General features: G+C 40.2%; 1 protein-coding gene across 1 annotated transcript in view; it reads right to left on the reverse strand.

Annotated features, from left to right (window-relative positions):
- NYAP2 (neuronal tyrosine-phosphorylated phosphoinositide-3-kinase adaptor 2) overlaps positions 1-27882 on the reverse strand; it is a 217508-nt gene that overhangs the window by 187293 nt on the left and 2333 nt on the right. The window contains exon 2 of the mRNA XM_028511047.2: positions 21367-21604. Within this exon, the coding sequence (XP_028366848.2) occupies positions 21367-21587 (221 nt within the window). The 5' untranslated portion in view covers positions 21588-21604. The remainder of the gene's footprint in view (positions 1-21366; positions 21605-27882) is intronic.

The following is a 27882-nucleotide window of genomic DNA, read 5'->3' on the forward strand; positions in this document are numbered from 1 at the left end:
AAAAAGAAGTAGCTTTTTAGGAAATGAATGAATTTGGTCAAATTATATAGATCACAGGTATGTTATTAGAGATTCAGTAAATTACGTTTTGCATTTCAGTGTTTTGGAGCCTACGCACTGTGTATACAGTGCCTTTTCTGGGAAACGGCAGTAGCCGAGACAGCAAGATGCTCAGTCAAAATCCACTTTCCTGCCCAGCTCAGATCTCCAGTTTCCAATGTCCCTTGCAGCTCTGTGTGGTCACATGACTAGGTCACTGCTCACGAGTTATGAGTAGAAACAAAATATGCACTTTAGGATCATGCCTTGAAATGCAGGAACCTGGCTCCTGTTCTCCTTCTCTGGTGCTAACATACAGATATGGCTGGAGGAGCCAGAGCAGAGGTGGGTCTTAGGTCACAAGAGGGAATATTCATGGAGGAGATAGATGAGAAAAAACATGAAGCCACCAAGGCGTCTGGATCCAAACCATGGGGGAGATGCCCTATGAGCCCTGGACCATTTCTGCTTGGACCATCACAGAGGAGGTCAGCAAGGGAAAGAGTCTATCATCTGGCTTACATCAAGGTTATTTTGTCCTGGTAGCAAAAGTTGAACTGGTATCCTAAAGTAGGATTCTATAAGATGCGGGGCTGAATCAGAGCTGGCTTCAGCTCTGAAAAGAAATGATCTCGCAGAGAAGATATATAGATAAAGACACAGACAGAGAGGTGGAGCTATTTTAACACAGGTACCCAGATGGCTGTGTTAACTTTTTTCTAATAACCAAATCTGAGCGTACGCGTTATAGGTACATCGCATACAAATGTGTATGCAAGGTCAATGATCAGCTTCTGCAGTGGAGACCTTTAAAATTATCATTGGTATAAGTTCTGTGCCTTCACATACACATTTACAATATATATCTTAGAAACACTGTTTATTGTTGTCTCACATTTGACTCTATTTTTTATAAACATCAGGCTCTGCTCACTATGGGAACTTTTGGTCAACCCTTCCTACACTCAGCAACTCAGCCTTCCTGTTTTAAACAGTAGATATTGATGCCTCATGGTCCTGCTTCCCTTATATGTGGGCTTCTTAATGCATAAATGCATTTGCAAATGAGTTCCTGGAACATGCTAATGATATTTTGTTCTGGATCATTTCCAAAATGGTTGCAAGCAAACAAGCTCACTTAATGGGGGAAGGGATGGGAGAGAGACAGAGAGAGAGAGTTTAGAGGTAGGCAATTATCCAATGGCTGTTAATTAAAAACATTTGCACATAAACGTGATTACTCGGGAAACAGCATTGGAGTCTGATTGACGGGCATTGGAAATTGAAAATGGAATCCCTTCAAATTCAGAAGCTTTCCCACAAATCACGAGATTCATTAATTACTGTACAAAGGATCTCGGGAGTTGCCTGTTTGTAAAATCTTGAGGCTAAATTAGAGGGGCAGAGTCGAGAGACTACCGTTTGCTGATGTGGTTTAATTCTTTATGACCAGTAGCATATGGAAAATATTCAACGGCAATGTGTTTAATCCAAGGGGACTGAACGCCGCTCTAGGATTTGAAATAACTTGTGAAAAACATGGCGCCATTGTATTTTTCACCACGGTTTTTAAGAGATAGAATTGATATGCATAACATGGTCTAAAATTTTGTTTTGTTTTCTTTTGTTTGCTTTGTTTTCCTATTTGTGCCTGCATTTATCTTTTGTTTTATTTTGTTTTGTTTTGTTTTGTTTTAGTCAAATGGATAAACTAACCACTTTTCACTTATTGGATAACTTTGATCCTATTAAAATAAGGGTTAAGCAAATAATTAAAATGAAAAAGAGAAACTACTAAATAATTTGTGCTAATCAATCATTTATGCTATAGACATTTATGATCCTTTGTCAGCCTTTGGAAAGGCTGTTTGCTACTCACATTCTAAGACACTGAAAGGGAAGTTAATAAGATACTGAATATTGCAAAACATTTTTTTGATGGTCATGGAGATTTCAATAGAAAAGGTTATTTGGAGCCCCTCTAAGATGATAAATCTTCAACTCTTTAGAAAATGGAAAGGTGGAAGGGAGAGAAAGAGCAAGAAAAGGCGAGCGAGGAGATCAAAAGGAAGCGGAGACTCGCAGGAGTCAGAGTAATGCGGAGTTTATCAGTTGACGCTGACACATTCCCTTGGCAAAGGCTGCTGACTGTGGGCAAAGTCACATGGCTGGGCGGCGGGTGTGTGTGTGCTTACGAGCCCGTGAAGCTCTTTGCCTCCAGACTAGCATGTGCACCATGTGATGCTGGGGTTGCCATGGCAAGTACATAGTGTGCAACTGAGGGGTTTTCTTCCTCCATATACGCTGCTCTAGCATAGACTCACCAGAATTCAAATGAACACCGTAAGAAAATCACTGGAGGAAGAAGCTTTGTGGGTTTTGGTTGAACATTCAGCACTTATGTTAGGGTCTTTAAGCAAATGTGCTACATCCATTTATTGTTTTGTTTTTCTCAAACATAGAATTTATGTTAGAATAGTCAAAGGATTATGAGCCTACAATTTAAAAATGTTAACCATAATGCCATTGTTTTGTCATTCACCACCTTGAGGTTTATCTTACAAACATGTTTTTAGTTACCTGAATTTTTTTTATTTTAAAGAAAAAGATCATTGTTGTTGTTCTTGAAATTGTCACAAACATTGCAAGAAATCCCAGGTGGGTTGAAATGCTATGAAAATTTGCATACATCAGTATGGATTTAATATGAAAGCTGCCCTGAGAACTAGATCATGGGTTTGCAACCTGTAGGTCACTTTCCAGGTGCTCAGAAGGTCCTATGGGTCTCTGCAGTATCGCTCTGGAAGGGAAGCTTAGCATTTGGATTATTCATTTAAAATCCTGCCAGACCTGCTCAAGTGACCGGCCAGAACTTCTTCATGCAAGTAGAATCAACTGATGGGCATTTCTCATCCCCAAACCCCACCCCCAAAGTAAGGCCTCGTTTCTCTCTCCTTATTCTCCTCTCTTTCAGGATCGTTCTTTGGAGTCAGATACACCTGAGCTCTGGCACAGCTCTGCCACTCGCTAGGAGATCTTGGCAAACTCCTCAACGTCTTTAAGACTCCGGTTCTCCATCTGTGAAATGGAGCCAAGGATACAATCTTCCTCATGGAAATGTCATCTGGATCAAACAGACGTAGCATGTGAAAGATGTATCCGGTGTGGGATAAGCCGTCAATCAATGATAGCTGCTCTGTGATCTCGGTGTGATTACTTACATCTTTCTTCTTACATCGTGTGTATTCTCGAAAGCTAACTATCCTAGGGTTTCAAAAATTTCCCCAAAGTTCTTTGAAGTTTTATTTTACGTCTGAATCAATAATCCAGCTGGAGAACTCAACAGTAAGTACAGTTCTAATGCTCAACTTCATGATGCTTTCTCAAATTACAAGGTTAGGGAGGGCAGGTTACCAGTAAAATTCCCTTTAGAAGAAGTGGCCTGGATGGTGACAGTTAGGTCAACAAAACCAATAGACAGACTAATGGGGTGTGGACAACTGTGGCCTGGTAGGCCAAACCTGGCCCTCCCCCTGCTTCTGGAAATGAAGTTCATTGGAACATTGTCACACTCATCGGTTCAGGTACTGTCCAGCATGCTTTCACACTGTGACAACAGGGTCAGGTAGTTGCCACAGAGACGTCAGGGTCTGCAGAGCCTGAAATAATCACTACTTGCAAATGTTGGCTGACCCATGGACTGAAGTGTACTTGAATAGGTAAGTTCAGGTAGAAAGAGATGGCTCTTTAAAAGCAGAGTTGTGAAATAATGTTCCAAACTCCAATTTCATCATTCCAATCTGCAGCTTCATTCCTATACTGTGAAGGAACTCAATTCAACAGGAAAGAGGGAGCAATAGTCAGCTATGATTAGGACAAAAATGAATATTTTAAACTATAGTGATTATGAATTTTGTTCTCTTCTTCACTGCCCAAGGAAGAAGAATGTTATGTTACTAGGCCAGCCCAGGGAGCTGCTCTCTTGTGCAGAGATCAAGAATTGTGCAAAAACAGAAAAAGGAAAAACGAACCTCTCTTGCCTCCCCTCAACTTCCCCCATCCAAGAGAGCCTGAGTTGCCTGGTGCAGGACTATTACAAGTTTATAAACGGGAGAGTCACTGTGTTGGGTTTTCTAATGAGATGAAATGACCCCTTGGCTATCCTTGAAGAGAGTCCAGTAAGGATCTAAATCACTTTACAAAACATTCAAGATGTTAAACTCTCATTCTTTTGAATCAGATTCTCTGCCAGAGTATGGCCAGCATTTGGTTCAGTTTTAATTTTACATAGGGAGATAATTACAGAAGATGCACTCAATGTTAGAGCGGAATTATAAAGAATACTATGAGAGTAAGATAGAACAATCAATAATGTCTGTGAAGTCCAGAGAAGGTTTCAGACAGATACTGTCTGAGCTGGTTCTTGAAGGAACCATAGAGACTTATCCAAAACGCAAGGTCACAAAGGGTGGGAAGTACACAAGGATGAGTAGATGCTGAACTTATGGAGAAACCACATGTGTTCTCTGGCTGGAGAGCAGGGGTTCACTTAGCAATATTAACATTCCACGTACCCTTCCCCACCATCTAGCAAAGTGCACCTATGTGGGAGATTTTCATAAGTAAGGAAACTGAGATAATTTGAAGATAAATAAATTTTATTAAAATGCACAGTTTGATGCAGTGTCATTATTTGTAGCTCACCTAGTATGGTACAAAAGTAACAGACCTGTTTGTCAACAGTTCCACAAATATTAAATAAGAAATGGTGATTATTGGGTAACACTGAAAACTTAGCCTACCTGGATGTTCCTTAACATTCACCCATCTATTTGGAGTTTTGTGGAGGCGATTTTTCCCCCGAGGATCTTGAGTAGGTTTTTCAACTTTCCATTTCTTTTCCCTATTTTATTGCCCAACTGTTAACTATGCAAAGATTCCCTATTTTATTGCCCAACTGTTAACTATGTCCAACAAAAATCTAAATGAAATGAGATAATTTAGGTCAGTTAAACCAGGAAACTAGTCTTGCTTCTTTTTCTAAATTCAGCAACAATTTGCTATATGACTTCCGAGAATTCACTTCCTATTGGCAGAGATTACACTTTAATCTAAATCTAAGAAAAATTACAAAATGGGGGTTTGTTACCAGCCCTTCCCCACTCTTTTCAATTCACAGTCTCTTTGCCGCTGATGTGTCCCCTAAAAAATACTGCTCTCCAACCTATGAATAGGAACGGTTTAATAAATCATTCGCAGTAAGGCAAAACTGACTAATACTAATTGTTATCTCTTCTTTTGCCCTCTAAGGAGGGAAGCAATATGCAAGCCAATGGAATATTTTTACACATTTGAAATGTATGACATTGGTTATATCAAAGGAGATATTTTCACAGGGTGGGGCTTAAATTAGCATCCCACATTATAACCACACTATATTACTAACTTCCTATTAATTCATAAATAAGGTCTCATGATATCAGTCAGTGATTCAATACACTAAGCAAATATACTTATTATTCTAGGTGTTTAGGATACAGCAGTGAGCAAAGCAAAGCTCCTGCCCTCCTGGTGGGCATATTTCAGTGCATATAAGTTAATGCTCACTCAGCACTCACTATGAGTTCTGTGTTAGGCCCTCATCAATTTCTTTTAACATCCATCATGAGCTATAGGTGCTATTCTTATCACCACCACTTCATCACGGAGAAAACCACAGTCCAGAGAGTCTGAATAATTTGTTCACGGTTGCACAGCCAGAAGGAGTTAAGGACCAAATAGGTCCTGGAAGGAAGCCTGATGCTGTAGATCAGACTTGCTATATTCTCCCACAGGTCCAAAATGAAAATGTGGGAAAAAAATAAAATAAGAAACAAGAGATAAGTATCCAAGAAACTAATTTTCCAAAGAACATTACTGTTCTCTTTTGATTTCAGTTCATAAAAATTTATTCCTAATAACCTACTTCTATCTTTTATTTTTTTCTTTATCTGAATGTTAACCACCTTCATGAATTTAAACTTGAGTTTATACTTCAATATTCCTCTCCGTCTCTCTCACACACACACATATGCACATACTAATTATTCCATTTTCTCCTCAACCAGTCATCACACTAAAAATTAAACATTTATATATAACCTGTATATAACTAGCCCGATTTCATTATTAAAAAAGATTTGCTACAAAATTATCGTCATTAAAATGTCTGCTAAAACCTATTATAGTACAACTCTTACTTGTTCCTCAAAATCTAAACATAAAACAAGCATAAAAGCCCAAACATTTATTTCTGCTTGGATTATTCTTTACACAACTGGTAATTTCCATCCCGCTGCAGGGCAGAAGATATAAATTCTTAAATTAGGTAGACTTCTGTTCAAAAGTCCATTCTCAAATGGAAACTCAACAATGGAACGGCCTCTTTAATCTCCCCCTTAACATTAAGTTCCCCATTCCAAGTGTGTGTCAAGAATTTAATTGCAGCACGAAATTAACCGGTTATAAAATACTGTACTTGTGCCCTTGCCTTCTAAAGCAGAATGCACTAAATAATTTGCTTAATGGCCTCTAACATGAGACCTCAATTTAATAACCAAAGTGCCCTTCCGTGTTGGGTAAATTCCTGGTGAGAAAGGCTCTGTGTGCGATCTATCGATGGGTCAAACACACACACACACACACACTCTCTCTCTCTCTCACTCTCTCTCTCTCTCACACACATTCACACAGAAAAAGGGCAGCCGGCTGCACCTTTTGTACGCGTGCCCGTGCGCCCTTATCCGCTCGCAGCATCAGAGCTCGTCCTCATTGACTCCACAGTGGGAGAAGACTCGCGTGTGCCAGGCGCCTGCCTCCTTTGGCCCGCTCTGTAAAGCAGCAATGGTGCTTTCAGGAGTACTCCTAACGAGCATTTGCGGACTAACGTAAATTTGCAGACTGGGTAACAAAGGAACAAAGGGTGGTATTTTAGTGACCTGGCTAGAATGTTTTTGATCTCTGCTCTCCCTCTCCACTTCTCTCCCTACCTTCTGCCTAATTTATGTCCATTTAATGCTTGGGTTTTAGGAAGACTGTGTGTCCTCACCACATCGAAATAGCTGCCATAGAAATTCCGTGAGTGCGTTGGTAATCAATGTCATTACTTATATTTACCTGTCTAAAATATGGAAGTCAAGCCCAAGGGCTTTGGAATTCCTTCAAACTATAATGTCCTCTTTGGGGGCCTTATTTTATATTTATTCTATGACTCCAACAAAATAACGGCAAAGCATAACTATGAAGCCCTAGATCTCAAAAGACGTTATTAAAAAGTTTTTAAAAATTCTGTGTTAATTTATAAGCCCTGTATGATGGAAGACTTTTCCCACAGTACATTTAAGGTGGGATGTATTATTTAAGCAGCTGTACGCTTTATTCATAGATAATAATCAGGCTATGAATAATACAAACTGAGGCTGGAGAGCATTTACAGAAAGTGTGCAAGAGGGATGTTTGATTAAAATAAAGTACTTATACCTGAAAAAAATAATTTAATGGAAACTTTAATTTATTGTCCCACTATCATTTTTATTACAAAATAACATTTTTTCTATGTTCATTTTTTTCCAATCCTTCTTAACAATTTTTAAAGAAGTGAGGGGAACTCCCCTTTGCTCCGAAGTTCAGACATAAGTGTAAACAAAAAGTAAACAAAATGTTGACTTGGACACATATCAGGCCTGACCTGAAATGCGTGACATTGCGTTTCATCCTGAATCTTAGAAACGTGTTTCCCAATGTTCACCCGGCACAACCGTAGGGAATGAACACTCATTTCCATCACTGGTGATATCCCCACAGCTCATGCAGCCAAAGGGCGAGGATTTTGGTAACTCACCCGACTGCTCATCAAATTGAAAGCAGTGAGGGTTTCCATACACACGGCTCCTTGTTTGCCAGAGTACGTTGCGTGCTCATCAGGAACTAACAAGAGCTCCTCGTGTGCACAGGGAGACAGTTTTATTCCGTCAGGTTGATTGTTCTGAGCCTGTCCATTAAAACTGGGTTTCATCTGTTTGACCAGGGTAACATTACATGCATAAAGTTAGTAAAGCACATCTTTGACAAATAAACGTGCGCCAGGAGCACATCAGGCCACAAGATAAAGGATCTGTCCGTTCGCCCACGAGTTCACCCAGGCCATTTCATGTTGTTCCCAGGTTATTGTTCCTACCATAGTTCATACATGTCATCCAGCCTGAGCTGAGCTCTCATTCAACTCCGGGTGACAAGAGGTCATTCTCTTTTCACGTTAACTAAATCACAGTCTGCCTCACACCAAGATTGCCAATTGTACTAAATTAAAGATAGAGGTTATAGCTGAAGGCAACTTACCCTGGGGATTGTGTTGACACCTTTAAGCTGACTTCTTTTTAGAATCCCAAGTCACACTGAAATGGAAAGGCTTGGGCAGACAGGGTCACTGTATTAATGATAAATCCCCAAGCAGCATTCCTTCCTAAAACCCAATGCCATCCTAATCTCCCATCCCTCCGCTTTAACACAGTCATAGAACAACACAGGCTTAGCGTCTCCACCTCATTTCAAAATGCTCTCTGACGTGCAGTGTCTCCTTGGAGACCTAACCTTGAAATAAGTGTTCGAACACTTTCCCTTTTACTACAGGTTCAAAAGCAGGTGCTTTTGTTTGAAGGTCATCTGTGAAACTGATGGGCTTCTTTAGAAAAATCACTTGATGTCCACTCAAACCCAAGAGTTCTACCAGGACACATTTTATGGCGACTCTAGAAAGGATCTGTTTACAACAATGAATGTTTCTCACAGCTCACCACGGGGAAGAATTTAGTCATGTTATCCATCACTGAGCAGCATCGTTCATGGGTAGAAACCAAACGAAAACGCTGTTAATTAAAACATCCAGGGAAACATGGAGTTACTCTGTTTCCTGCTCCCTTTCATCTTCCTTGGCCTGCGGCTGTTTTCCCAGGATGGGGACCTCCACCCTCCAGTAATGCTCTCGTCTGACTTGGCGAGCTGCGCGGACTACCTTTTCCAGGTATATTTTTAGCTGAGGCTTTAGGCAGTGAGCTTAGTTGGATTACTCCCTGCCACTTTATTTTTGGTCGATTGGTTCCCAGTGTCCTTGTCTATTGCTTATCTCTCCAATGATCTACCTTTTTGTTTTGGGGGCGGTTTTCATTCAGACAGACATCATTCCCCCCCTTCACCTGTTTAGTCCAGTCTAACCCTGTGCACAAACACTCGTCGTGAGTTAGGGAAATGCAGCATGGCATGTGTTATTGGTATTGTGACTTGAGCGGCAGCCAACCAACACTCAGGGAACAATCTATCTACTGGAATTAGACTAGACATCGCTAATGCACATGGCAGATTGATGATGCAGCTTTAGTGGACGAATTCTTTATTAATGAGATTCAGTATGATTTGCTAAAAAGGCTTTTAGTGGGCAGTCCTTTTCTGTTCCCCTCCCCCACCTCTCTTTATCCCATTTAATCTGTTGAACCACGTACCATGTTTTGGAAATGTGTTTCTCTCCTCTATTTTTATTCTAAATACCTGGGCTTTTTAGATAATTGCGCACAAACTGAGCGCATACACACATAATACATACCCACATATCAGATTGGAATTGAAGAGCATCATAAAAAACAGGAAGTAAGAAAAGAAATTAAAATCCTAAATTATTAAGAAGTAAAAGTTGCCCTGGCTGGTACAGCTCAGTGGATTGAGCATACAATTGTGAACTAAAGTGTCGCCAGTTCAATTCCTAGTCAGGGTACGTGCCTGGGCTGCAGGCCAGGTCCCCGGCAAGGGGCATGTGAGAGGCAACCACACATTGATGTTTCTCTCCCTCTTTCTCCTTCCATTCCCCTCTCTCTAAAAATGAATAAATAAAATCTTTTTTAAAAAAAGGTAAACATAAAATTGTATGAAAAAGAAAAACCTAAGAATAAATTTGATATTTGAAAGAACTAATTTCTAGAAATGAATGACTATGCCTTAACAGGGATTCAAAAGCACATGGGATTTTTTTCTAAATGAGGTATATTATTTGTATTGATCTGCTGGGAATTGGGAGTTGCTGAGGTTTGGGGGTTTTCAAGCTGGGATCAGTAAAACTCCAGAGAAAAGTCACAAGCTACCCACCTTTTCCCCCTTTGTTTCATTAGCCAGAGGCCAGTAGGCAGAAGAGAATAAGGGACACTAATTATAATGAGTTTTTTTATAAAGCTCTTTAAAAGTAACATAAGGGCAAATTATTTCAGATTCCAGTCTTACCCTGATCAAACATGCCAACTCTTTAATTTCATAGCTGGTGAGAGGAGAGGGGATGGAAGGCAGTCACCTCCTTTTCCCATCACCTTTTCCTGTAAAGCTATTTCCTCATCATCTTGTTTTTAATTTCTCCATCACTCTTCATTTTACGGTAAATCACAAAATATCATCCCTCTCCCAACTGAAATAAAATATTAGCTTCTGCAGAGATGGTTTCTTTAAAATGATCTATACAGTAACTTCCCAGTAGCTTGACAAGTGATTCCCAGTCCCATTCTGTCATTTATCTCCGAACAAGCACTACCGCAATGGTATATTATGAAAGGCATTCAAACAATTTTTAAACTTTATGTGACGATCTAACATCAAGCATCCTAGGCGGTTAAGGATCACTGTGGGAAAATTCTGAAAGGCTCAAATGTCTCCATGTGATTCTGGAGCTGGATAGGTCAGTTACAACTACCAGATGAAGTCGTGAGTAAGGAAGAAGAACTCGCTCATGTGCAAAGGGCAGTTGGAGCCTCTGTGGGCCCAGCCCCCCCCCCCCAGGATAACAAAGCTGAAACTGAAGCAGCATTTACATTGCAGTGTTGAAAACACACTTAAGTAGCATTTACACTGCAGCGTTGGAAACCTACTGCTCTCCAGGAGAAAAGTCAAACCACACAGCGTCTTTCTTTTAAAAGTCATTACAGATCATTAGCTCTTACAGATATGTGGTAGTCACTTTTATCTCCGCGATTCATTATTTCCTTCTCTGTTTAGTTTTAGCTTACATGTTATAGCACATTCACAGAAGGTAGGCATTTCCATGGAAAGAGTAAAAACTTAGCAGCTCATAGGTCAACAGGGAAAACTTTCAGGGTAGTTCCCTGAAAATATCCGGAAATTCATTAGTGAATTGCATTTGAAATACCACATCTAGGCCAGCTGATTTCCTTCTCCCTTGGGAAACCCAGTATCAGTGCACAGAGCCAGTTGATGCAATCTCATCTGACAAATGTTTCAAAACCTACCATGCACAGGAGATAGTTTCTCTGCTCTTGGAAGCCAGTTCAATAATTAAGGCAAAAACGACCAATTATTGCATGTTAAAAAAATCTATTCATGTGCCAAAATTCTCTCAGCACTCATGTAATTTCAACTCTTTTAGCAGAAAGAACAAAAATATGTGTACATGGAGAAAAATTAAACAAGATGATAAAGTAAGAAATACACACTTGGGGGCCGGCTACACACGTCATTTGCAAATGTTCCAAGCAAATAATCCCATTTCTTTCCCTGTGGTGGTTTCTACCCTGAATAAAGGTAGAGACTTTTTGGACATAGCACTCTATGTTGTTATGAATGTAATCGCTCTGTGTGATGAAGAAAATAATAACAATGACAATAAAAGCAATAATAGTAAAAATAATAACAGTGGCTATCAATTCTAAACAGCAACAATGTGTTGGCTATTCCACTAGTTGCCCCATCTGTGGTACATAATTTTTTTCCTTAATGCAACAAAATGAGTATTATTTCTAATGGACAAACTAGCAAACTTAATGTGAAGAATGAAGAGACATTTTACGTGTCTCACTGAAGCTAGGAAGTGAGAGAAACAGATGTGACGTTTTGTCCAGACACTAGGATTCTCCCTCTCCTCGGTCACACACCCCTGTACCCGCACACACGTACACACACTGTTATTCCTGGTTTCCGTTTCATAGTTCGGTCATAATCTACCGGGGTTTTGGAATACCCAAGAACAGAAAAGGTATCTAACACGCATCGATGAGAAAATGATGTCTCCATCCCTGCAAAAAGGCCGAAAGCGAACATCACCAATGCTAATAACGGAATCTACCCATTGTTGGAGTATTTTTCAAAATGGCAGGTGTTCTGCAGGCCTATGTCTGGCTTTTATCTTGCTTCCTGGATTATCAGGACTAAGACCGTTATTTCGGGCCTCGACTGGTGAGTGCCTGCGAGTGTGGGTCCTGTAGCTCTCACACTCAACATCACCCACTCCACCAGCTCGGCACACAGGAGAGACCTCCAGGCGATGGTCTGCTTGCTGTGGTTAGCCTACACCTACACCTTGCCCTCTTCTGTATAAACATTCATATAAGAGAAAGAAATCTTTCTTTCAATCTTAAATGTGTGTGTGTGTGTGTAACTTTTAGGGTCTTATAAAAGTGTTTCACATGTCTATAAAATTATTCAATCTCATACCTACAAATTATCAAATGCAAAGCATGACATTCTTGCAAATCGCAGAACACTGGAAGTCTAGTGGACACCTCAGACTTGAGATGTGCAAAACCTTTCTCAGCAAAGGCCTCCTCCTGCTGTCTTTCCCCTCCGCTACCGAGAACACCATGATTTTTACCTTGCTCTCACACCTCACACCAGTCCATCACCAAATTCGGTCAGCTGTACCTTCCCAACGTGGCTCCAATGGCCCCGCACACCTCCCCATGCAGAGCGGCTGCTGTGATCCACGCCAGCATCGCCCCTCTGCACGACTGCTTCTACCACCTCACGACAGCTATTTGCCTCTGCCCTAGCTGCTGCACATAGTGGCCAGAGCGACCCTCCTTTCACTTACAGAAGTCACATTGTGGCATTCTTTCTCTCCAAACAGTACAGTGACTTCTCATCTCATCTCAGTTGACTGAAAGTCCATGACCTCCATGACCTGACAAGGTCTGACCCCATTACTTCTGACCTGATCTTCCAGTCCACTCCCTCCCCTTTTCCATCTCCAGCCACCTGACCTCCCTGCAGTTTCTCCAACTTGCCCGGGGTGCTCCCACCCAGGAGCTCCTCCCTGGGTGTCCCTTCTTCCTGGAACTCTGTCCCCTGGAGATATGCCAGGTCCTTCCATCATTTACTTCACTCCAATGTCACACCCTTCCTGAGCCTATGCTTCACCCACCTGTATGAAATGGCATTCTTCCCACACCCCAGACTCCCATTCCTTAGTCCGGCTTTCTTCATAGAACTCATCATATTTTTAATTTCCTTTACATTTTACTTCTTTATTTATTGTCTATCTCCCTTGCCCCATCCTCACCACATTGTAAATCCTCTGAAAGCAAGCAAACACTACTTACTCCTGTGTTCACTGCTTTATCCCGACCACCTACAGCAACGTCTGATGTATAATAGATGGTCAATGAATGCTTAATGAACAACTTCGTACAGAAGCGACACAGCTTTGCAACACGCATAAACCTCAGCCTGATAGAAAATTAAGAAGTCTCCTTGGTAATGTTCATCTTCATGGCTGAACCACTTCATTTCTTATTCAAACATCAGGGTATGCTGAGTGGTACACTTAGCCCCAAATCAAAGACTAAAATGCAATTTACTAATTAAAGTAATGGATTTTAAATGCTGGTCTTTTTATTTTTTAAAGCGTCTTCCTCGTACATGTTATTGAAAGCGCTTTTCAAAAAATAGGTTTTTTTTTCCTTTGCTTCCTGGCAGGCTGGTTATATTCAAATTCTAGCATGAACATGAATATTCCATCGTGCATTCCAAATATGAATGTTATTGAGAATAACTTTTAACTAGAGGCATGTGTTTTGAGCAGAGATTCATTTGGGGAGGGGGCTTGATTTTCCTTTTATCAGTTCATGAATGAAAATTAATTTCAAGGTGACCCATACATGTATAATGAAGATGTTTTCTTCAGGCTGCCTCCGAGTTGGACGGAAACCTTGGAGCTAGTTCATTGGCATGCTCAGTCCCCACTCCAGTAGCTTCATTTGTTACATTAGACATGTTCTCTAAGCCATACTGCATTTTTAGTAGTTAAAAAAAAATCCCCTGACTCACAGCCTTGCTCCATAACAATTCCTTTCCCTCGCCTTGGTTTTTGAACAATTTACAAAGGCCTTAATTAGTTAAAAATTGAGAATGTCCCTCTGATAGCCTGAAAGGTTTAAGAAACAGCCCTGGATTGAAAACTTTTGCTCAATGAACTTACAATCATCTCTAAATATTTAACACTACTTCTAAAGGAAACATTACCTTACATTTTCCAGTGGGCTTCTTGTCAATCATTCACGTTCTCGTAGGTTTGCATGTTCGGAAGGTCCACTCTTCACTGCAATTTCCTCAGTGTAAACAGAGCTTTTAATTCTCATGTTGATGGACAGCCCGAATGGGGTCACGTTCTAAAAAGCCCCTCCTCTTGCCAACATCTGTCTGTTTCAGCTACAGAACAGACACTGAGCTCCTTAAATGAAAAGTCAATGCTAGGTCGGGGATGTAATTAAAGTTGAAACAATGGAAACAACCGAGAGTAGAAACAGCTCTCAGAAAGCTACATGAAAGGAAGAAGGAGCCTTGACTTAACATGAGTCATTCAAGGTCCCTCTGTAGGTGGCCTCTAATCGGTCCTGGCAGGTGACTGAATGAAAAACCCAAAATCATCCCTATTACAAATGCAAATGGTATGCAAATTGCAAACAGCCGAATGCTAAAGTTTGTATGAACTACCTTAGGATTGGGGTGACCCTCACTGAACACCGTGGGCCAGAGGACATGCTTCATTTTTGACTTACAAAGTGAAATGGTACAACAGCCAAAATGGACAAATGTCGTGTCCTTAAGCGAAGTGGAGAAAGTTAATATTTATGAGCGTAAGTGTGGTCCTTAGATATGTGCTCATTAATATTAACTTTCCCCACCAGCACTGGAAAAAAATTAGAACACTCTTAATAAATCGATTCATTTAGGATCAGCCTTGTAGATTTGGCTTCTGACTTAATAAAGTGCAGTCAGCAAGGGATGGGCAAGATGAGGTATTGAAATTTCTCCCCTAATCATATGGCTCCATGAATAAAAGTCTCCCCATGCATTTGGTATTGCAACCACTATCTGGTTATCTCGTTGAGTTGTGAGAAAAGACAATTCAGATGAACACTTTTAGCATAAAAACAAGCAAAGCAGCTTGTGGTCCTCCGAAATGACTAATAGAGAAGTGATTGGAATTAATCACAAACACAAGAGGAAGCTGAAATTAGAGAGGGTTATTAAGATACTGTCTGCTGTGTAATCTCGCCCCTTATCAACACATTAGCTTTGTTTTCTCTGCCTGAGCGCTGAGTCCTACAGCAAAATTAGGTCAGAAATTCACATCAGATCAGATCAGCTGATCCATTCCAGTAAGACCCTGACATGCCGCAGGTTTGAGTTTAATTCTACACGGATGCATGGCTGAGGGCTTTGGGGGTTTGTTTCCTATGCTCTGAGCATAGGAGCTAGAGCTAACTGGTATTTCTAAATGTTCTAACGCTAGCTGTAGGGTATTTCCAAACAGTGGCACCGTTCTGTTTCTGAAAGCTGGTTCGTTTACCGATAACTGTCCTCACTTAACCTGAGAATGGTGTTTCACCATTTCTTTTAATATACAAATAGGGTATTTCATTTTTCTACGTGCTTCCAGTTAAAATGAACCCAATAATATTATCTATTTGTGACTTAAGGAGCTATTCATGCTGTGCTGAATGGATACATCATTCACTGAAAGGCATACATCATTCAGTGAAATGCACTCGAATAAATGTTCTTTCTTTCTATGGAGGCTCTGCCACAAATCATGAGTATGATTCCAGAAGCCATCACTATCTAAAGAGGATTCAGGTTCCTGTTCACATGTCTCTGATAAGAGGTGTCTGTGGCATTATGTCTTTGGGTAATCATTTAAAATGTCAACCAATTCAAAACTTTGGCATCAGAACCTTTTATGTTTTAGGTAGCCATGTTTTAATAAAGGAAGAGTAAATGTTTATTTTTAGTTTTACTTCTTTCTCTCTAATGAAGTTGGTCTAATGAATGGACTCTAGGCATCCTTTGTTTCTCTTTGAATAAAGGAAATACTGAAACCTTCAAATAGAGAGAGCTTCAAAGTATCCATGCTAATATACAATTGCATGTATATTTAAGGAGCTGTAAGTAATCTAATTTCATTTCTGACTGTCATTTTTAAAGAGGAAATATAACCTCATATAGATCCCTTGAGGGCATCCGAAGGGAATAGAGACATTCCTAATCAGCCTAAGTAGTCCTTTGTGTCAGAACCACTTTGCTAAAGTCAAGCGCTGTCTTCCAGATTTGCAATGTTTGGGAGAATTTCACTAATGTAACATTTGTTTCATTAGAAAAAAAAATGCAGCCCTTCCCTATAATAAAAAACATACTCAGAAACACATGTACTAGGAACAAATTTTCGGGTTGCTTTTATTTAGGACTATTTCCCATATTTGTAAAGTTTTATTCAATTTATTGGGGTAATATTGGTTAATAAAATTATATATACTTCAACTGTAGAACTCTACAATATATCATCTGTTGATTGCATTCTTTGTTTACCATCCAAAGTCGTCTTTTTTGTCACCGTACATTTGAACCCCTTTACGCTTCTCAACCTCCCTCCACCCCTCTTTCCCTCTGACAGCCACGCTGTAGTTTTTAAAATACTGTGGTGAATGGCAAAATGAGATAGTGTGGGGACTAGTTCCAGAATCCAGAAAGAAAACCTTCACTTGAAAGGAAGCCTCAAACTTAAGCATGCCGTTGGCATACCAGATGATCTTTTGATTGCCCATCCCCCTCCACAAATGACCTCACTTGGTATTCTGTACAAGATGCTACCTATAGATGGTGAGGCTCCTGATCAAGCCTCATGCTCACAGGAACACACAGGTACTGCCTTATTACAGGTTGTTTGTGGCCAGACTCTGCGCTCATTGTCCGGGTGTCTCCTTCCTAATGGCTGGTGCCTGTGCTGAGTCAACATTTCAGTCAATATACCCATCGTCCCTCTTCCTTAAATGTCCCTTTTCACCTACACAGGTGTGACAAGCCAGGGTTTTGTGACGCATCTCAGGGGAGTGCATTTATTTGAAGCTGTAGGTTTTGTGCGTTTGTTTTCTTCTAGGCTTCTTAACAAAAAGTAAATGTCATTTAACAGTGCCTGCACAAAGCCATTAGGATTTAAAATAGCAGAAATGATGAGCTACTGAAGTAAGTTTTTATTCTCCATTAGCTTTTCTCTGTCTTAGGTCTTTCTCTTTCTCACCAAATATTATTTGGAGCAGTTAAGAAAAAAGCACAAATAGCATCTTCTTATTTATTTAGAGTTTTCCACCACAAGACTTTTTGGTAAAATCCTATCTGAGAAATGGAAGGGAAGGAATAAGAAAGTTCGTGGTGACATGTGGCTCAAGTTAGGTTGAAAAATAAGGAACTGGGTTCAGAAAGCCTAAGTGACTTAGAACACTGAGCAAGTGATGAGGATTTTTTTCTCTCTAAGAGCTCAGTGTTTTAAGCTTCTCGGCTTCAGCACAAAAGGCATTTCAGCACATATGTGATCCAGAAGGTCAATCATATGAAATCCTATTTCCATTTTTTAAGCAATCCTTGCCAGTCTGCACATTTCTGAAATTGCAACTGGCATATTTCACAGAGAATTAGCATCCATGCCTTTTCAAGGTCAAACATGCCCATCCTTCGATTTGGAGCATTTGCATCCTATACATTAAATCATACTGTGTACTAAAGAAGACATTCTGTGGACATGAGAGAGAATTTTAATTGATTAGGCTGTATTCATTAACATCACATGGAGTTTTCCCTCCCACTTGGACATAAATTGTGTGTTAAAAGTATTAAAATATATGTGGAATTTAGACAATGGTATTCTGCTCCTGTGGCCATCCCTGAGGCCCCCACCCCCCACCCCCAAATGCCTATGGGACCAGGGTAGTGCTATGGAGTTTTAAAAAAATATTAAAAATACGTTTCCTATTATGAATGTTTTTTTAAAGATTTTATTTATTTATTTTTAGAGAGGGAAGGGAGGGAGAAAGAGAGAGAGAGAAACATCAATGTGCGGTTGCTGGGGGTCATTGCCTGCAACCCAGGCATGTACCCTGACTGGGAATTGAACCTGCGACACTTTGGTTCACAGCCCGCGCCTATTATGAATGTTTAAGCAACTCTAAATATATACCATGAGGATTTCTATAATATAGAAAATTATTACATTTTAACTGTCAGAACCCCAGGATACTGATCGCCATACGAACGGAATGAGATCGAATTTGGACCTCTCAATGGATACCCCATGGGGTACCCTGACATCTGTGGCGCAGCCAGTCGCCGGCACTAAGCCAGGCAAGTCAGTCCCCGCCTCCTGTCCAATCACCAGCCCTTTGGCTCCTCCCATTTTTCCTCCTTCCAGCCCCTCCCCCAACCACTCCGGAGGCCGTGGTGTCCTCCTGCTGCTCAGGGCCCTGCTTTGGAAAGTGGAAGACATTTAAGAAGTGTCAACAATTTAGGACTAGTATTTTTTTTTCCCTTCCAAAGGTATTTGCATTTTACATTAGGGTTCCAGAAAAATATTTGGGGGGAAGGGTGTAGGAAACCGTGGGAAGAATTGTCGATAGAAAAGACACAGACTGCACCTTTCAATCCCTAGCGCTTGCAACAACGAGGAGCACCATTACGAAACGGTGTTTGGTGTGTGAGGACCCAGGCCTGGGGCCTGTTATGCAGGCGCACTCACTCATTTACTCAGCATCCAGTCCTCCGTGCGCTGTGGCTTTCCTCCTCCCAGATGGCGGAGCGGCTGCACTCCCGTCTGCACGCCCATCTGAGACACTTCAGGTCCCACCCTTTCGCCCCCGCGCAAAGGTGTGACCACGGTAGATTTCCCTCCTTCTAAGTCCTTCACGTTTCCCTTTCTATCTCCACATTAGTATTTTAAATAAGCTGCTTTTCTCTCTTCTTAAAGGAAAAACAATGGAAAAACAAACCTTTACCAAAAACCCCTCCCCCTTTAACCACCCTTTATATTCTTCAAATAGTTTTTAACCTCAATCTTCAAAGTAGTTCTCTATATTGTGTTGCAATGCCTCTTTCCCACTCCTTCCTGAACTCCATCCCAGTGGGGTCTCTTCCTCAACCATCCACAGAAAGCAGTCTTGTGGACAACACCAATGTGCTAAAAGGTGTCGGTCAATTCCCAGGCTTTGACATAGTAATCTGTGTGTTAAATCACACACACTCTCTCTACTTTGTTCACTTCTGTCACTTTACTCAGAAGTGTCACCCTTTTTGTAGTTCTTTGACTCTCTCCCTGGCTGTTCTTGCTGGATTCTTCTACTGCTCCTTTCAAGTAACCAATCAGGTGGCCCCAAGGAAGGTCCTGATTGTTCTCGCCATCTGTATCTGAGTTTTGGCCCTGCGTATTCTCAGCAAGGCTACTGACTGTGAAATCTACACACTGAGATGCTACAGATTGAGACCGCCTTTGATCTCCACCACGAATCCTGGATGCAACAGGATTCCAGAATTCTCCACTTGGATGTCTTGAAAGGCTTACAGAATTGGTTTGTCAAAGCCGTGTCCCTATGACACCATTTAACCTAAACTTACTCCTCTTCTAGTTTAGATCATTTCCTTAAGTGGAAACACCATTCTTCTAGTTGTTTAGGAAAAAAAACACAATGTAGCAACATCAAAAAAAAATCTTGAGAACCATCTTTAATTCTTTTCTTTTCCTCAGCTTCTGTATCTCATCAATTAGAAAATCCTGATGCCCATAATTTGATTATTTTATGCCACCTTGACTGCTACCATCCTAGTCCAAATCACCATCATTTCTCACCCAGATTATACTAAAATCTTTCCCTTTGAACTTCTTGCATCCAGTTACTACCCACCTATCTATTTAATACAAAGAATACAGCCACTCATGTAAAATATTCAGTTAGGGCATGCCACACCATTGGTCAAAAATCTCCTATGAATGTTTTTCTCCCTCTGAATAAGACATAAGAGTTTATAAGTCTCTACATCGCATGGTGGCCCACGCCCAGTCTGCACTTACATCCTTCCAGTCCTTGGCTTGGCCACTACATGATGCTTCTTTATGGAACTTGCTGTTGTTTCTGCTTAGAATTCTCTTGCAACAGGTAAGCTACATGGCTCACATCTCTGGCGGTACACTTCGCCTAGAAGTGTACTTCTATGTGATTTTATTTGTAATGAAATGATCAAAGTAGTGCATCCTTACCTAGCTTCTCTATAACCATGAATAGTTCGTCTTAAAATAATATTTTCCCTCAACATCATCATATTCACAGAGAGTAAACAAAAGTATTAATGCCTGATTTGGATGAAAAATCCACCACCTAATTATCAAAATGGCTTAACTGTTATTATTCAATTATCCAGATAATAGAGTTGTATTAATTCTCTAAATTCTGTACCTTTGCACTTAGTAACTCCATTGAAGAAATATGACTCCATCAAACACTTGTCTCCACCCACACCCCTTAAACACCCAAACACACACACTGGGAACACAGAAATATTCTTTCGAAAAGTGAAAAGATGTCTGCTTTCTTTTTGATCTCAGGGCCCTAGGAGACTTAGCTTCAGTTTGGAAGCTGCAATGGGGGGTGCCCTGCCTTGCTGCCAGCGGGTTTTGCAGCACAAGTCACATCACTCGAGCAAACCTGGGGCACTTGGTACCAGACAAGAGCTGTCATGGTCATACAACTCTGTACAGAATGCACACACGGAGCCTCACTTGTCTTCACACAATTCTAATTAATGAGGAGTCTCTTTGCAACCTAGGGAGAGGATGAAGCCTGTCATCATGTCAGAACCATAAACAAAGACCACGAAAGGTGGGAGTTTTCATCAAGCATTAGCTCTTAAAGTGTTTGTGGGTTCCTCTGGGCTTTTATCAAGAGACTGCTCATTATGGATGTTTATTTAGAGGACACTGGAGTCTTTCTCCATCCCATCGGCACCTCCACAGCACAACACTCGAGTTAATAATTTTTGGTAACTGAGGTGAGGATCTAGTCAACAGGGTGGGTGTGTTTCTGTGACAGCCGAGGTGCCATTTTCACTCCGTCTCACTGAGTCTACACCAGGCGACAGCATCACTGCCTTGGCACCACTCACAGATTCTCTGAGGAGTGCAAAACTCAAAACACTTTGATTTATATTTACCGTTTTATTGCTTCTTCTTGCCTTCGGCGTTTTTCGTTCTTCTCCTTCAAGTAGGCCAGGTTTGTTTCATTCCTTAAGCGGTCGTTCTCGCGAGCGATGTCCGAGGCGTTCTGGATAACCAGGCCGTCGTAGGCCTTCATTCCCATGTCCTCGATATACTGGAGAAACGTGTCCAAAGGGTCTTCCTCCGGATTCGAGTTCATCATCTTGGAGGATCTCATGTGAGAAGGAACACTTCCTGCAGGACGAGAACAAACGGAGGTGAAAGGGTTCCGTTGATTCTTCCTAATGTCTTGTGAGCCCCAAACTCCAATGACTATGGCAGAATCAATTCGGAAATTATAAACGAGCAGAATATTTGAAATAAATATTAAATGAATGTTGCCTGAGTAGCAAACAGTTCCTCAAAGTAACCAACTATGAGGGGAAAAAAAGGCGAAGATTTCACATGAAAAGATGACATCAGATTGTGTAGTACATGAAGAAAAGCATTTGGTTTGTGCAGAGTCCTGATTTGGCTCCTCACAAATGTATTCTTAATGCCAACAAGACATATAGGATCCCAGCCTCATGTATTTCTAATTACCATACAAACTTTTCTGTTCAATTTTAAATAAAATGATATAATAATTACTTGGAAGAAACATTCACATCATATGTGTTTTCTTTCAATGTTAAATTCAGTGTATGAATCTGAACTCTCCATGCAAAATACAGTGGTCATCAAGCAAATACACATTTTTAATACCATTTGTTTTGGCAGTAATCCCTTTGGACCCTCCCTTATTTTTCAAAATGGCCCTCTCCAATGGCCTGGCCACTTTAACTCAAATACCATAGATCACCAGGACCACATTAATCCTTACTCGTCTCGTAATTCAAGCAGGGACAACTGTGATCATCATTGCTACATGAAGGTTTCAAAACCTCAGCCACAGAAAGGATTCCTGAAAACCAAAATCAGATCTAAACAACAACAACAACACAGGACTTTGAACCAACACATAATACGCTCACTTACTAAATGACGGGCATACTTTCTCCCACCGCTTGCTACTGTGAAGACCAAGAGAGGTAATGACTGTAAAGGATTTAGCACAGAGTTCAACAATAGTAAGCATATAATAATGTTAGCGAATATTCTAGTAAAAGTATAGGAGGAAGATTGGTAGCAATAACAGTTTCAAATGTATTTATGGGTGTAGATGAGTGAGTGGTTGGATGGCCAGCATGCTATGAAAAGCATTATGGAGCCAGCGAATCACAGAAATCAGTACAACCAGGGAATAAGGAATGTGCTTCCGTCAATCAAAAATAGAACTGAAGTTTAATTAATTACACATGAGGTAAGTATTTTACCTCTCTAGCTTAATAAGTCTTACTGTCTTCACCTGCATGTTCACCGTATTATAGGAAATTGGCATAATTGAGTCAGATTGAAAAATGTAAAGCACACTCAACAAGGGGACAAGTTGGCCATTTAAAAATATATATTACCTTTGGTCCTGGCTGGGGTAGCTCAGTGGATTGAGCACAGGCTGCGAACCAAAGTGTCGCAGGTTCGATTCCCAGTCAGGGCACATGCATGGGTTGTAGGCCATGACCCCCAGCAACTGCACATTGATGTTTCTCTCTCTCTCTCTCTCTTTCTCCTTCCCTTCCCTCTCTAAAAATTAATAAATAAAATCTTTAAATATATATATATATACATATTACCTTTGTATCTCTTTTGCTTTCTTCAAAAGGCTCCAAAATATTTTTAAAATATCAGCCCAACTATTTACTGTTGAAGTCCTAGACTTTCATTTCTGCCATTGCAAATCATTTTTATTCTGATTTTTTTACAAGTATAATCGTGTTCCATAACCTGGATTGTAGCTATGGAAACTTCACTTCTTACCACAGTTTATTAGCATTTTAGCTGCCAGTCAATCCATATGTTATTTGAAACTCACACTGAATTTAAGGATATATCCCCCAACTTGGGTGAAATTGTTGAATCTAGAGGATAGAAGAGCTATTTGTTGACTCATGATTTTTTTTTGTTATGTTAAGTTGTATTATGTTTGATTTGACTCTCAGCCACAGCGGGCTGGCAAATGAAATGGTCTTTAATTTTAACTATCTAACCTAATTGAATTGTATTTTAATATTGGTCCATCAGATTAGATGCTTAAGTGGTGGACATACAGAGGAATAGAAAATTACTGCTACAAATGATTGCAATTTTGGGGAAAAAAAAATGCAAGAACATGATTCTCCGGCAGCGAAAGCATTGCCATTATTGAAAATTCACTTCCACCAAGGACTTCAGCACTAAGCAAGCCTGGATAAAAAAAGATCCGCATAACTTTATGGCAATTAATTCCACCACAGTTAAGCAAGCCCAGTCAGTATTACAAGGAATCTAGAGGTGATGCTCCAGGGTGAAAGATTATCACTCCCACTCTGCCCTCCAGCGAAATTGTATATTTTCCATTGTGTAAGGCATTACTCATAGGTTTTTATTTCTTCCCTTACATTTTCCTCACCATCCAAATGGCACTAGCGATTCTTTATACAGTTTATATATTCCTAACTCTGACAAGGTTAATTGTGTGCCTCTGAAAATTAATTATCTTCTTAAGTAGTCTTTCACATTGGCTGGAGTTTAAAGTATGTTTATTCTGAAAAAAAAAAACCTACATAATGGCATCATAAAATATTTATACTATGAACAGTTGTATTGTTAGATTTTGTTAATGGAGATGAAAATTTGGGAGGTGAAAATCAACCATAAAATCTAGTAAAACTTCAGAGTAGTGAAAAGTGAATCAGAGTTTGTGAACACACTTATGTCATCTAGTTCTATTGGAGTATTTGATTCTACAATCATTCATGTATTCAAGTACGTCTTGAGCACCTCGTACACACCAGGCACTGACAAAGGCAGAAGTGACTCCCTCTAGGCCGTCACACTGCAGCGTGAGAGCACAAGGAGTCAACAACTTCAATCCAGTATGACAGGAGCTCTGGTTCAGGTGACAGTGCTGGCATTTACTAGCTCGTCAAGGTTTATGGTCCCCATTTTAGAGAATGAACAGAAAAAACCTTTTCAACGATTATATCTAGTCTTCAAAAACTAAAATTAAAAATAGATTTGGACCATACTAATGTTTAAGCGTCACCCGTCTCTGCTTCCTTGTCTACATGGAAAACCTCGTGGTAACGCCAGGGTGGGGTGGGCAGTGAGGCCGTCCCGTGAAGGGCAGAGCTGGAGAGTCGAGCGGCATGGCCTGCAAACCCCACCCACACCACCCCTAGACCTCCGACTCTGTGCACGTGAATTCGCCTCTTTCAGCTTTAGTTTCCCCATGTTCCAAATGGCGGTTGGAACAGGACTTGCTTTTTCTGTTGTTAGAAAAGGCATGAAGTGGTCAGTGAACAGGACCATAATTATCGGGTAGTTTTCACAATTCTTAACCAACATTGTGATGCTTAGTTATAACTTCTCAAAAAACACATTTTCACCTTGAAACGTAAGTCAGTAGAACGTTTAGTGCAGTTCAACGTTCTTCGTTACAGATATGCAAATGAAGGCCCGTGAAGGAGTTAACTGATTTGCACTAGCCAGGCGCATGGCCACTCATCTGTGCTGCCCCATGTCCACAACCAGAAGAGAAGGGTTTGGGGGCGTATGTCCCACAGATTCCATCCCGTCTCTCAAAACGTTCCGACTCCATCCTTCCCAATCCAAAGGCGTCTCTCAGGCCCCTGAACTCTGAATGAGGACATTCTTGGCCTCACTAACGAAAAGCGAACCGTATGTTAAGTGTCTGCCTCGCTACAGTTGCTACCATTTTCCTGCAGTGAGAACCCACAGCCAAGTAGGATCATAAATCTGTTTATCTTTCAAACGGTTATATTTATGGCAAAGATAGATACTAAATAAAGTGGCTTTTTTTACCACTAAAAACTTGGCTGCATTTTGAATGTTGGATATTAAATCAAGTTCATTTCTGGCCTTTGAATGAAAAAATCCTATAAACAAAGCATTTTATGAAGACTTGACTTGGGCACCTAATTCCTGAAGTTGCATTTTAAAAGACCATGGTTCGGGAGCAAATGGGCTCCTTGTTTCAGGTAGCATCTTTAGATACTGATCAATCAATCAATCAATCAATCCACCATACTAGACCTCAAATTATTTCATGGGATATTTGTGACAGCAGAGTGGGTGAGATGGAGGGAAATATCTTGCATTTGTACCTTTAGCCCTTTTATTTGAACTAGTTGCTCTCTGCAGCCAATTTTGCTCACAACAAATTAGACATTTTAGTCCCACCTAGAGCGCTGGTTGAAAGCTGGTACCCACAGGGCAGATAGGGTTTCCCTGGAATGCACAGCACTGATGCAACTAGTGCAAGGCCTCCGTGACTGTGTCCTTTTGCTTGGAGGTTCTGGTCAATATTTACAGTTTGTGTCAGGGACTCTCCAGGGAAAGCACCTAAAATGACCAAGATCAAAATTCCCATACAAATTGTTTGACTCTTTTTTTTTAATTGCTATATTCTGCATTTGTAAGAATTTGCTTTTCTTGAATTCCTGGGTCACTGTATTGAGAATCACCGTCATTCTAATACAAACTATACCTCTATTTTATTTTATCTTTTTCACTTTTTTATTATATCCCTATTGACCACACCCTTCCTCAATAACACTCCTAAACAAAACAGTGACACTTGCCAAAATTTGAAATTTTACTCTACTCAGCTAACATACATCAATTCCTACTGGTGGGATTAGGGTTATATTAAAAACCTAAACATTTAACTTTTTATTAAACTGACCATTATTAATTTTCTTTTGTTGAAAAGCATCACTATACCTTCCAAGGCTGAGCCTAGAGCTGAAAGTAGCATGCCATCTCTTTAAAATGTTTCCACTGAAATCAAACTATCTAGAACATGTATATGTGGAACCTAAAATATGCATAAGGATATCCAAGTGGAACCCATGGAAACACACAAAAAAATTCGCTTATTTTATTCTTGTTTCTGTAGCCACTACTTGTACCCAAGGAACTCGAGAAGCTGAGATACTGCATGATTTTTAGTGTTAAAGCCCCACCCCCCCAAAATTGGGGCACATTTTTGAGAAATAAGTGCTTGTAAAAACTTAAAGATCATACCTTTACATGGGTTATTTCCTTTGTAAATCAAGGAATCAATTTTGTGTAGCCTCACTTTACCGGAGCATATTCAATGTGGCACTAACTGATATCAAGATTGGCTTCCCTACAATATAGAAGATTTTTTATTAAGTGTAGGCATTGTTGAAGAGGCAACAAAAAAGAAGTTAGGTAAATACTAAGATGCATTTTAACGTACTTCTCTTTTTCCTTCCAAAATTCAGAACAAATTCCTTCTTCAATGTAGTCCATGCATTGTGACATCAACCACTGAGGCTCCGTAAGGACAGGCTCTGTCAGCACTCTGTGCTCTCACTTCTCAGGCAGAGCCTTCCTACGGGCCACTCCCCACCGTTTACCAAAAGCAGGTTCCTCATGCACCTATACTGTCTGTGAATTAGTCCACTGGCCCTCACGGGTGCTGGCTCTTTTCTTTATTCTTCAAATGTTTACTTGGAATTTCGGAAATGGAGCTGTTCTCCATCTAAAACTTTGGTCATCTAAGACGATAAGTTAGGAAATCTCCATGAATCCAATTATTTTCAATATCCACTAAGTGGTAGAAGCACAAAACCACTTGTTAGAGAGAGAACTCCTCCCCAGTCCCTTAAAAAGCTTCTTAAATTTTAGCGTACAGTTAATCCTGGAAGTTAATGAGGCAGCTCAAGTTTATTTTGTGCTGTTATTATAATGTTATTTGCATTATCTGGGAAAATCAAAAAATAGACAATGAACAAATGTGCTGGTGGAAAACCTGGACATGCACCTTTACTTCACGTTTATGTATTGTATTTTATTTGCACAAGGTAAGGTTTTCTGGTCTCCACCTCTTAGCTATTTCTGAAGTTTTCAAACCACACCTGTCTCCATGTTTTGAGGAAGTTATTACAATTTAAGTTATTAAAATTTGATCTACCTCCATTCTAGTCACTGCATCTTCTTTGAGATAAAGAACTGTATTTTGCCCAATAGTGCAAATTCATTCAAATAAAAGTTTTCCAAGGCAATTGTTGACTATATTTTTTGTCCATCAGGAGATAAAGATCCTTTACATTTTTTGCATGTACTCAGACCAATTTAAAAACACATTGTGAAAAATATAAGTATTTAAATAATCAAGATTCATATACATATGTAAAATATGCATGCAAATTAATTTCTAAAATTTGCTTACTTCACATAGGACCAAATCAACAGACTAGATTGCCTGGTTATAATCTATAACCCATGTAAACTATGTCAAAATTGCTTTTCTGATAAAAATCTCATAATCTGTCAAAATTGAGTCCTGTAATTTCACTTTGACTATGCTTGAAACCCTACCCTCAACCCCACAAACTGTCATG

Source organism: Phyllostomus discolor, chromosome 4 (genome assembly GCF_004126475.2).
Source record: "Phyllostomus discolor isolate MPI-MPIP mPhyDis1 chromosome 4, mPhyDis1.pri.v3, whole genome shotgun sequence".
NCBI lineage: Eukaryota > Metazoa > Chordata > Mammalia > Chiroptera > Phyllostomidae > Phyllostomus > Phyllostomus discolor.